Source organism: Apodemus sylvaticus, chromosome 13 (genome assembly GCF_947179515.1).
Source record: "Apodemus sylvaticus chromosome 13, mApoSyl1.1, whole genome shotgun sequence".
Classification (NCBI taxonomy): Eukaryota; Metazoa; Chordata; class Mammalia; order Rodentia; family Muridae; genus Apodemus; species Apodemus sylvaticus.
In genome coordinates this window covers 64048652-64061661 of record NC_067484.1, presented here as the reverse complement: position 1 = coordinate 64061661, position 13010 = coordinate 64048652, and the positions used below count along the sequence as shown (strand labels likewise).

At 41.4% G+C, this 13010-nt stretch overlaps 1 protein-coding gene across 5 annotated transcripts in view; it reads right to left on the bottom strand.

The window, feature by feature from the left end:
• The window catches only part of Prelid2 (PRELI domain containing 2), a 99198-nt gene that overhangs the window by 35601 nt on the left and 50587 nt on the right, over positions 1–13010 (bottom strand). For 4 of the 5 annotated variants that reach the window (XM_052155858.1, XM_052155860.1, XM_052155859.1 and 1 more), the window contains one exon: positions 1018–1123. The exons of the other annotated variant lie outside the window; for it this stretch is intronic. In XM_052155858.1, the coding sequence (XP_052011818.1) occupies positions 1018–1123 (106 nt within the window). The remainder of the gene's footprint in view (positions 1–1017; positions 1124–13010) is intronic. 5 annotated transcript variants of the gene reach the window in all.

Sequence of the window (13010 nt, the reverse complement as noted above, 5' to 3'; positions counted from 1 at the left end):
GTGACAGAATAAATCCATTTATCCACATTTTACACAGTACAATGCAGGTACTCTCCTGTAAGAAGATAGGCGAGATGGCAGGACTACACGAGACATCCTTATTTAATCATCTTTCACCAATAAAATGGGGATCAAGACATAATTAACAAATATTAGCAGGCTCAGACTGAAGAGAGGTAAAATGCAAAGTCACTCGGATGAATGGGACATGTATTTATCTCAGGTGCAAAAGCCAGAAGCCCCCAGGATGCATACAGAGTCCTACCTGTTTTCATACGAACCACCAGAAAGGATTTTCTTTTCACAAATGTCTATGTGCAGCCAATTTAATAATAAGAAGCCTCAACTAAACTTTTAAATATTATCTCTCCCAAAAGGGATCCCTTCTTTTTGATGAATAGACTTATGTGCAAAACAATTATACTTAATTATTATTATGGCTTTTCTAATATGGGATTTAATAGATGAACAAGGAGTCAACTCAGTCAGCAGCACAGTGATAAAATTAATTTTCTCACCAGGGGCATTATTTTGAGGTAGCAGTTTTGCAGATAGGAGGGTAGCAGTGTTATTTTTCCCTCCTTTTTTTTTTTTTTTTTTTTAACAAATGCACATTTTGTACTCTAGCAGAAAATAGCACAATAATGCTTCAGTGAATAAAAGTGACTTCAGACCTTCTAGGATTTCAGTTACTCCCTTCCAGATAGACTAAACCAGTCTGGATCCATGACAGAAACCCCTTAACTAGGCCAAGAGCATATTACCAAGCTCAGCAGTCCTGTGCAGCACTCCTTAGAACATATTCAGACTGGTTCAGCCTGGGCTCAAAGGAGAAGGGTAAATTCTTGGCTTAAATAACAATTATTAAGAGAAATTCTGGGGATATGTTTACTCATTAACTCCCTTATTTTTATCCTATCTGTTCATGACATTCTTCTACTATGTCTGAGTCAACAGCCAACCGAAACCTCCATGTCTTCTTTAAACTAACTTAGTTCAAAGCAGAAACAAGCTTACCTTCTGGGCTCCTTGTCTTAAGAATGTACTAGCAAAAGTTTCCAAAATACAGTTGAGAAATCCAGCCCCTGTGATGGAAATTCTGCCTGTTTGGATGAACTCTGTCCTGCAAAAACAACAACAACAAAAAAGACATACAAAATTTACCTCCATGAATTTCCATCTGTATAAAATATGCATATGCAGAAAGTAAATTAAAGTACGCTATAAGCCAAGGAGGGAAACTAGTTAAGAAGAGTCAACAAGCGTAGGAGAGAGAAAAGGAAAGGTGATGGGCAGAAATAGAGCACAATACAGTTTTCCATGTAATTGTCAAAAACTTCATCTTTCATGTCACTTTGCATTGGATATGTAAATTATAGATACCTTCAGCAACATAATTACCATTTATAATTAACACAAAATAACATCCATAATAATTGCGTAATTATTACTTGTTACAACAAAATATTCTATTTGAGGTTGACCTAACTATATAGTTTATTCAGTATAAACAACAATCTAATTTGAATTAGAGAATATTTGTTTCACCATGCAAAATGCCTCTTCAAGAAGCTACCACAGCCATTTTTGCTCAACAGATAGTTTCCAGTTGCTTTCCAATCACTTAATCCTCACGTCCATAGATGGAGAAGCTGCTTTTTTGCAGATGAAGGCTCCTTGCAAAGCACATCAACTGACCGAAGGGCAGAGACCAAGGGCCTGCAGAGTTCCCTTCTGCAAATGGAACGTCTATAACAGAACCCCTCGATCATCCGAGAAGGGGGACAGAAAGGTTATCAGAGCCAGAGACCATGGAGGAGTGATGTCTTCTGGATATGATGAAGATGTTACACCCGTGGACCCTCAACAGCTAAGGCTGCCTGCACAAAACCTGCTCAAGACCACACCAGTCAGCATTTCAGCATGGATACAACAAGGGCTCACAAGGATCACCTCTAGTTACCAACTAGAGGTAATCCACAGTTTCTGAGAAAGACTTAAGTTTTCTTCACAGACAACGCCCCCACCATAGGTTGGCCATGCCTAAGTGGTCAGCCATATACTCATGTGCATATGGGCAACATTAATTGGACTCAGGACAGAGAGAGAGAGAGGGGGGGTTATAATTACAGATGAAGACTATGAAGTTGAAAGGGAAGGAGGGACTCGAGGAGTTGGGAAGGATGTAGATATGATTAAAACACATTGAATTCTTATATAAAATTCAAAATAAAAAAAAACAGTTTTAAAAAAATGATCACTCTTTGGAGGAAGGGTGCTGTATTTCTCAAGACAGATTCTCACTACATAGCTCTGGTAGCCCTGGAACTCTGCAGACCGTGCTGGCCTTGAACTCACACACCCATCTGCCTCTGCCTGCCAAGTTCTAGAACTGAAGCAGGTCACCAACACTGCCCCCAGCTGAAACTATCACTCATTTTGCAGTTGAGGTTACTATAGTTCAGTGTACACAACATCCAATACATTTATTTTCAAGGCAATCAGGGCCAACAGCCCCTTTCATTGTATGACAAACTTAGACTTTCTCCATGACAATAAATGTAGTTAAAAGTGAAATGCCTCTTAAAATTGAATCTTGAGACCAGTTTAGGCTTCCTGAGTGTGAATAAAATATCTACTTTGTCTAACCAATTTTCTCATATGTAAATGGGATCCCAGCATTGCCTGTTTACAACTATGATAACAAAGGAGTTTATGCATATAACACGGATATGAAAAATGATGGACGTGTGCTAAGCATTTGCTAAATGTTAGCAACCGTTGCTAAAGAGAGATAGACAAGCAGAAACTGCAAAGCCAGAAGTCTGTAATAGATATCGAATCCCTACTGCAGAAGTGACAGGGGGCAGACATGCTAACAATTCTATCATTTTAATTACCAAAGTTCTAGTAATATTCATTATCCCTATCCCATAAAACAGAGATTTGGATTACACTTGGGAATTATAGAGAAGATGGCCGAACAGGAAGACTCCAGTTCTCATCTTCCCATGAAAACAATGATTTAACAAAAATACACTAACAAAATTACCTTTGTGAGATCTCCTGAAACCAGTTAGGAGTTGGAGTACCCCCAAGTGAGGTCAGGACCGAGAACAGTCATGCCAAAGAAAGGCAGAAGTGGACTGCTATCGCTCACTGTAGGAGCAACTTTTCTACTGGGAAAAAAAAAAAAAAAAAAAAAAAAAACCTGTGGCAAAATGCCTGAGGCAAGAAAGTGCAGCAGATGGCTGTACTGTTTATTGACAGAGTCACTTGTGATGAGACCAGGTGTCATGTAACCTAGGCTGCCCTCAAAGTCTGCAAGCTAGGGATTGGCCATGACATCCTGATCATCCTGTCCCCAGCTCCGGAGTGCTAAGGTTTTTTTTTGTTTTTTGTTTTTGGGGTTTTGTTTTGTTTTTTTGTTTTGCTTTGTTTTCTGTCATCAAAAACTTTTACTTTATTTTATGTCATTTTTTTTTAAATGACACCCTTCACAACAGCCACAAACAATATAAAGTATCTTGGTGTGACTCTGACCAAACAAGTGAAAGATCCGTATGACAAAAACTTCAAGTCTCTGAAGAAGGAAATGGAAGAAGACCTCAGAAAATGGAAAAATCTCCCATGCTCATGGATTGGCAGGATTAATATAGTTAAAAGGGCCATTTTGCAAAAAGCAATATACAGATTCGACGCAATACCCATCAAAATCCCAACTCAGTTCTTCATAGAGTTAGAAAGAGCAATTCTCAAATTCATCTAGAATAACAAAAAACCCAAGATAGCTAAAACTATTCTCAACAACAAAAAAAATTCTGGGGGAATCAGTATCCCTGACCTCAAGCAATACTACAGAGCAATAGTGTTAAAAAAAAACTGCATGGTATTGGTACAGTGACAGGCAGGTGGATCAATGGAATAGGATTGAAGATCCAGAAATAAACCCACACACCTATGGCCACTTTATCCTCAACAAAGGGGCTGAAAACATCCAGTGGAAAAAAGATAGCCTTTTCAACAAATGGTGCTGGTTCAACTGGAGGTCAGCATGCAGAAGAATGCGAATTGATCCATCCTTATCTCCTTGTACTAAGCTCAACTCCAAATGGATCAAGGATCTCCACATAAAGCCAGACATTCTGAAGCTAATAGAAAAGAAACTGGGGAAGACCCTTGAGGACATTGGTACAGGGGGAAAGTTCCTAAACAGAACACCAATAACTTATGCTCTAAGATCAAGAATTGAAAAATGGGACCTCATAAAATTACAAAGTTTCTGTAAGGCAAAGGACACCATCAAAAGGACAAATCCACAACCAACAAATTGGGAAAAGATCTTCACCAACCCTACATCCGACAGAGAGCTAATATCCAATATATACAAAGAACTCAAGAAGTTAGACCCCAGAAAACCAAATAATCCTATTAAAAATGGGGTACAGAGCTAAACAAAGAATTTTCACCTGAAGAATTTCAGATGGCTGAGAAGCATCTTAAAAAATGCTCAACATAATTAGTCATTAGGGAAATGCAAATCAAAACAACCCTGAGATTTCACCTTTCCCCAGTCAGAATAGCTAAGATTAAAAACTCAGGAGGCAGCAGGTGTTGGTGAGGATGTGGAGAAAGAGGAACACTCCTCCACTGCTGGTGGGGTTGCAAATTGGTACAACCACTCTGGAAATCAGTCTGGCAGTTCCTCAGAAAACTGGGCTGGTCACTTCCATAGGATCCTGCTGTACCAATCTGGGCATATACCCAGAGGATTCCCTAGCAGGTAATAAGGATATATGCTCCACTATGTTCATAGCAACCCTATTTATAATAGCCAGAAGCTGGAAAGAACCCAGGTATCCCTCAATGGAGGAATAGATACAAAAAATGTGGTATATATACACAATGGAGTACTATTCAGCCATTAGAAACAATGAATTCATGGATGGAGCTGGAGAACATCATACTAAGTGAAGTAACCCAGTCTCAAAAGATCAATCATGGTATTCACTCACTAATAAGTGGATATTAGCCTAGAAAATTGGAATACCCAAAACATAATCCACACATCAAATGATGTCCAAGAAGAACGGAGGAGTGGCCCCCGGTTATGAAAAGACTCAGTGTAGCAGTATAGGGCAATACCAGAACAGAGAGGTGGGAAGGGGTGGATGGGGGAACAGGGGGAGGGAAGAGGGCTTATGAGACTTTCGGGGAGTGGGGAGCCAGAAAAGGGGAAATCATTTGAAATGTAAATAAAAAATATATCAAATTAAAAAAAATTCTATATTCTTTGTTTACATTCCAAATGATTTCCCCTTTCCCAGTTCTCCCCTCCCCATAAGACCCATAAGCCCCCTTCCCTCTGCCAATTCCCCAATCATCCCCCTCCCATTTCTCTGTCCTGGTATTCCCCTACAATGCTAGATCAAGCCTTTCCAGGACCAGGGCCCTCTCCTTCCTTCTTCTTGGGAATCATTTGATATGTTAATTGTGTCTTGAGTATTCAGAGCTTCTAGGCTAATTAATATCTACTTATCAGTGACTGCATTCCATGTGTATTCTTTGTGATTGGGTTACCTCACTTAGAATATTTTCCAGTTCCAACCGTTTGCCTAAAAATTTCATGAATTCATTGTTTTTAATCGCTGAGTAGTACTCCATTGTGTAAATATACCACATTTTCTGTATCCATTCCTCCACTAAGGGACATCTGGGTTCTTTCCAGCTTCTGGCTATTATAAATAAGGCTGCTATGAACATAGTGGAGTATGGAAAAAGAAGCTAATTTACCCAAGAGGAGTAGAAGACAGGAAATCATCAAACTCAGGGCTGAAATAAATCAAGTAGAAACAAAGAGAACCATACAAAGAATCAACAAAATCAGGAGCTGGTTCTTTGAGAAAATCAACAAGATAGATAGACCCTTAGCCAGACTGACCAAAGGGCACAGAGAAAGTATCCAAATAAACAAAATTAGAAATGAAAAGGGAGATATTACAGAAACTGAGGAAATTAAAAAAAAAAAAACCATCAGATCCTACTACAAAAACCTATATTCAACACAACTGGAGAATCTAGAGGAAATGGACAATTTCCTAGACAGATAACAAATACCAAAATTAAATCAGGATCAAATAGATCATCTAAACAGTCCCATAACCCCTAAAGAAATAGAAGTGGTCATTGAAAGTCTTCCAACCAAAAAAAGCACAGGAGAAGATGGTTTTAGTGCAGAATTCTGTCAGACCTTCAAAGAAGACCTAACACCAATACTCTTCAAACTATTCCACAAAATAGAAACAGAAGGAACACTACCCAACTCATTCTACGCGTCCACAATTACGCAGTTACCAAAACCACACAAAGATGCAACAAAGAAAGAGAACCTCAGGCCAATTTCCCTTATGAACATTGATGCAAAAATACTCAATAAAATTCTTGCCAACTGCACACCTGTAATCCCAGCACTCTGGGAGGCAGAGGCAGGTGGGTTTCTGGGTTCAAGGCCAGCCTGGTCTACAGAGTAAGTTCAAGGATAGCCAGGGCTATACAGAGAAACCCTGTCTGGAAGAAAAAAAAAATTCTTGCCAACCGACTCGAAAAACACATCAAAATGATCATTCAACATGATCAAGTAGACTTTATTTCATCCCAGGGATGCAGGGTTGGTTCAATATATGGAAATCCATCAATGCAATCCACGACATAAACAAACTCGAAGAGAAAAACCACATGGTCATTTCATTAGATGCTGAAAAAGCTTTTGCCAAGTGCTAAGTTAATAGCACACAGCACCATGCCGGGCTGTGAGGAGAGGTGTTTCAGGTCCTGGTTCATAGGATGGAGCCATGGTGGTGGAGAAAGTCTGGCTGCCTGGCCAGCTCTGGTCCATGCCATTGGGAACCTAGTTGCCTACATCTCAGTGGATTCACAAACCAAGAAGAAAACAAACAAACAAACAAACAAAACAAGGCCCTCAGCTGGCTTTCTTCTTTCTCCTTTTTTTCTCCAGTCAGGACCTCAGTGCCGTGCGCGCGCGTGTGTGTGTGTATGTGTGTGTGTGTGTGTATGTGTGTGTGTGTGTATGTGTGTGTGTATGTGTGTGTGTGTGTGTGTATGTGTGCCACCCACATCCAGTGAGGATTTTCCCCAGTTTAACTTAACCCAGACTAGAGAAGCTCTTATAGACACCCAACCCTGTGCCTCACTATTGCCCTAGATATTCCTTAATCCATCTAAATTAGCCACCAACCACTGATAGCTCCTCCCAGCTAGCACAGCAGAGCAGAAAGAGGAAAAAGACTACAAAAGCCAGTTTCTCCTACATAAGCAAAAGGAGATAAATGTTCTTTCAACACAGGCTTCAGCAAGCATTGCCCGGGGACATGACTCAAGGGCAGGAGGAAGCAGTACACTTGGAGGCTTGCTGGTCACTGGGGGGGGGGGGGGGGGGGGGGGAGCCAACACAGCAGGTAGGTACAGCCTTTAAGAGCCTGCAGTACCCGAAACAGATCACAACCGGCTCCATATAATAGAGCCTTCTTCTGCATCTGTGAAATTGTATAAACTCCAATAGAAGATACTCTGGAAAAAGTTTGAGAGGCCTGCACACTCTCTTGCTTTGCTGACGCCTGAGGCTCCTCTGTTAAAAAGTCTGTCCATGATAAATGGGAAAGGCGGGTTATTGTTACATAGATCCAAATCTCTCTAAAAAAAAAAAAAAAACACAGGACTTATGAGCACCGGCACACACACACACACACACACACATGCGAAAATGGCCCAGTCACAGAACCAAATAAATTTCTAGAAACTCACCCTAAAGAAACAGGTACATGAATTACCTAACAATGAACTTGAAATAATTATTTTTAAGAGGTTCAATTAGGCACACACACACAAAAATCAAACAACTAAATGAATTCAGGAATTTGAATTGTGAACAAGATGAGAATATAAACCACTTAAAGGAGAGAAAGCAGCAGTAGCAAGGAACTTGAGGACAGGCTGTTGACGACATAAAAATGAAGAGACCTGGTGAGGGCTTTGATATATGGATGCTGTCAGGTGGGCAGCCCATGCTATACTGATAGATTGCATTATACTACTCACACACACGTGGAGTCTTAAAGGAGAAACCATTGAAAAAGGAGAAGAGAGATTACACAAAGCAATACTGGCCCCAAATCCCCAGATTTTAAAAACAGGAAATGTGCATACAAATTCAAAAATCTCAACAAACTCCAACTCGGAGGTGTCTGAAGAAATGACATCAGGCGCGTTACCCAGTATGAAAGGTCACAGGAAGATTATTGAAGGCAGCAAGAGAAAAGTAACCTGTCGCATACAAGGGGCTTCTGGGAGGCTGGCAGGGGATTATTTCTTCATTGGAAACTTCACAGGCTGGAGGGAATTGGGTTAATATATTCAGTCAGCACACCAAAAGAAAAAAAAATAAACCAAGAACTCAGCGAAACTACCTTCTAGAAAGGAAAAGGAAGTTCAGATTCCTTAGCTATACAAAACTGAGTGTACACATCCCCACTAGAGACTTGGGTTGTAGTTGGCCTGGCCTCATTCATTTGATGAAACCATCGACTTCACAGTTACTATATGCTCTATATTATATATTGTATATAATTACACACACATAAAAATATCGCAGAGCCACGGAAAGGACTCAGTGGGTAAGATTGCTTCCTGGGAAGCATGAAGAGCGTAGTGCAAATTCCCACATTAAAAAACTATGTATAACAACACACACTTGCCTGTAACTGCACAGGCTAGGGCAGGTGGACCCAAAGGATCAGAGGGATGTGATGGTAGCCAGGCTAGCTCCTGGTTCAGTGAGAGGTCCCGTCTCATGGAAAATAAGCAGGACACCTAATGTCTTCCTCCAGCCTCTATACATACAGAGAGATGACCATACCCTCAGACACACACATGCACATTACACATCACACACATACACCATACACATATACACCACAAAAATACAACAGCCTCGAATATCGGTTTTATAAAAACAAAACATTCCTTTTTAAAATGCCAGTGGGACTAAGAAACATTTTCAGTGAAGGCACCCGCTAACTGTGGCTTACCCTTCACTTCACGTCCTCTTAGGTCGTCAACCTGCTTTTTCTTTCCCATGCCATACAGAGGCCTAGAGACTCTTCCAGGATCTCAGTGTCGTGTAACAGGAAAGGGGCAAGTCTGAGAGAGTCAGCCTCAGCCGATGGAGGCAAAGCTTTCCAAGGCAGAAAGCCTATTAGGGCCGAGGCACAAATCTGGAGCCTCAGACAAAACCTGAAGAGCCACACCCCTAGATTGCTTTCTATTGCTGTAATAAAAACCATTCCCAAAAAGTAGCTTGGGGAGGAAAGGGTGTATTTGTCTTATACTTCCACATCACAGTCCATCCCTGAGGAAATCAGAACAGGAACTCAGCCTGGAGGCAGGAACTTGAAGCAGAGCCCATGGAGGAATGCTACTTCCCGGCTTGCTCAGCTGTCTTACAGCACCCAGGATGGACGTCCAAGGGCGTCACTGCTTGTAGTGGGTTGGGCCCTCCAACATCAATCACTTCCAAAGAAGGTGCCTTGCCTTCTCAACTGTGGTTCCCTCTCAGATGAATCTACCTTGTGTCAAAGTGACAAAACAAAAACAAAACAAAAAAAAAACAACTAACCGGCACACATTATCTAAAAATGTCCATGCATGGCACGGACTTCATCAATCCTGTGAGAGTCTCAGGAAGCGCATGGTATCGGAGTTAGACGGTATCCCAAGGAAAGGGACTTCCCTGCAGAGTAACTGACACAGAATAACGCTGCTGGAGCACCAGTGACCTTTGCTTCCACAACCAATGCCTGTAGACAATTCCTTAGGCCCCATTTGCAGGGCAATTCTTACACTCCATGAGTGCGACCACATTTGTTAAATGAACTAGATAAAATTCTTTGCAAGTAGACTACTCGGTATGGAAAATATTTTCTCAATTCTCCTTACTTATTTATATCTTACAGAAAGGAGAAAGAGCCCAAATCTCCTGTGCCTATGTTCCTGGGTGTGTATATATACATGCATCAGAAACACACAAAAAATATTCTGAGAAACACTGGACTCAACAAGACATGGTTTTAGTCAATATAGGTAGTATGACCTTGTCTTTTCTAGTCTTTTCCCAGTGCTAAGTATTCCGGGCCTTATGCAAGATGGCAAGTTCTCCATCACTTAGAATCAGCCCCAGCCCATAAACTCTTCCTTAGGTCTAACAGCAGTACCTACGTTTAGATGAAGCTCACAGCAAAAACCTACAACTTTAGGCCTCCTCCCTCTCACCTCCTACCTTGCATAGAGAGTTATCCTACCCAAAAGGACACATACACCTCTGCCTAAGCAGCCTCTTAGCCTTAAGCTCACTTAAAGTGCTTTGTTCATGTAAAACCACATTCTAGTGACACTAATCTCTCCTGTCTTTATTCTGGATTAGTCGGTGTAGACTTTTACAGTGATTTTAATATTTAAAATGAGAAGCTGAAGAGGCTCCCACTCTTCGGGAGATGAACCCTTCAGTCCTCAAGCACGTGTAGGTGAGGGATTAATCAAAGTCTCTCTTAGATCATATTCTAACCAGTGTTTCTTTCTGCCAGTTTGAAAAGTGGGTTCTCAGAAAAGCATGCTCAGGTTTATCCACGTGTCAGAGAGCAGCAGGCAGGTGGTAACAAGGGTCACGTCCTTGCCATCCAGAAGACGGGAGTTCACTGTACTGTACTTTAAGACAGCCAGAGAAGAAAATACTGAAGTTTCTCAATAACTCAAAGCACAGAGTAGTTTCTCCTTGTGACACAAGACTGACACAAGACTATCCCAAATGCCTCTTGTCGGGACGAGCCTCTGTTTAAATGTCTCTGTAACCCACTGCTGGCTATGCAGCGTAGCTTAACATCAGCTGTTTTCTTCTGGTTTGTGATCACTGAAAAACAGGAAAGAATTAGGGCTGAGGCGATAGCTCAGTGGGCAAACAGTTACACAAGTGGGAGGATCCCCAGAACTCATGGAAAGCTAGATTATAGATCGTGTCTATAATCCTAAAGCATTTATGAAGAGATAGGAGAATCCCAGGAAATGTCCAAAAGCTCGTGAGCCAGCTACCCTAGTGTAGAAAGTGGCAAACAGGAGACCCTTTCCCAAACAAAGCAGAAAGTGAGGTGACCCAACAACCAAGAACATTCTCTACCATTAGTGAGCTATCAGCTTCTAACACACACACACACACACACACACACAAATCCACACATGCACACACAATTTTTAAAAGAAAACAACAACAACAAAAAAAAGGAGCTGAAGAGATGGCTCAGTTGTTAAGAGCACTGGCTGCTCTTCCAGTGAACCTGGGTTTGATTCCCAGTACCTGTGTGGCAGCCCACAACCATCTGTAACTCCAGTTCCCAAGTCCCAGAGGTTGTAATGCTCGCTCCTGACTTCCACAGGCAATGCATGTGGAAATCAGGATACACAGAAAACATGCAAGCAAAATCCCTATACACCATAAATACATTTTAAAAGAAACAAAACGGGATAGACTGTAATGTTAACAAAATCTGGAAGCATTAGGATTAGAGTTGCAATTTATTTATTATACTCTTGTGTTGTTTATAAATCTTATATACTAGGTACATATTACTTTGGCAATAATATAAAATTAGTAGTAAGCCATGACTATCATTTCTATAGACGTAAAACATTCTGGATATGTTCTGAACAACCAAGAACCATTTTCAGTAAAAGTGCAGCTAGCATGGGCTAGCCCATCATTAATCACCTTGTGGGTCTCCCATACTCTGAAAGGTTGGTTCTTCCTCTCTAGCCTGCACATGAAGTGGGTGGTGTTTATAACAAGTGGGTGGTGTTTCCTCCTTCTGCTTCCTCTCTGTTTACGCCTACAGACAGGACAACACCACACTCGCCTTACACAGATTTCCCACACTCTTGTTCACACTCAAAACTCTCCATGGTGGCCGTGTACATTATACACTGGACTATACATTCCCAGAGGCTGCCTATGCATTGGAAATTAGTTCCTCTGTATAAATATGAAGAAACTGTACTAAAGAGATGTTGAAAAACTTACCCAAGGGCAGAAGAGTTGATCCCATTCAGATCCATCATGCTCAACCACAAACCTTCCCTTTCTCTGCCCCTACTCACTGATACCCAGGAGATCATCAGCCACAAGCATCACAGTTCTGTTCATCAGTCACCCATTGTGTCCAGTTTATTTCCGCTGACCCTTGGAGGCCACGCCTTTCTGCCCTTTTTACCGCTACTGCCTGATATTTTCACAGCTCCTTCTCTTTTTACTTCCAAGTCAACTGCCTCCCCCAGGGTCATTGTCCCTAGAATGGAATTCCTCTACTTCACCCTGTCCAAACATCAGCTGTCACCTCTCTGCCCGCTTACTGAGGTGGAACAGATGAAGCCTGACTACTCAGACACTGAGTTACACTTACCAGACACCTATGTTTGCTGCATGTAGGTAGAGAATGCCCAGTTTCATCCCTGCCTAACGTTCCGCTTGCTGAAAACATGCGACATTACTTATCCTTTTTCAGCACTGACAGGTAGCATGGTCTGACTTGTGTGTATTATCAACAGTGCTGTTATGAACAATACGTCATGATTCTAAGTATGTGTGTCCACGTGTCACTCTAGTGTCTAGCAGTCAAATGTCTTACTAAAGAAGTCTAATTTTTTTCTAAGTAGAAGTACCTCTTTTTTTCTCCATTACAATATCAATTTCATTTATAATAACTAGCATGTAGTAAGAAATCACTAAATGTACTAGGAAGGAAGGGGGAGGGCAGGAAGACGGGTGGAAAAAAAGATGTACAAGATTATTTTGTCAAGGAAATGATGCAGCAGCTAAGGTCAGTAGGGGGCAGTCTTCACCAGCTGAGCGACCAGCCAACAGCAACACGGCAACATCTGTGAATGAGACTGGC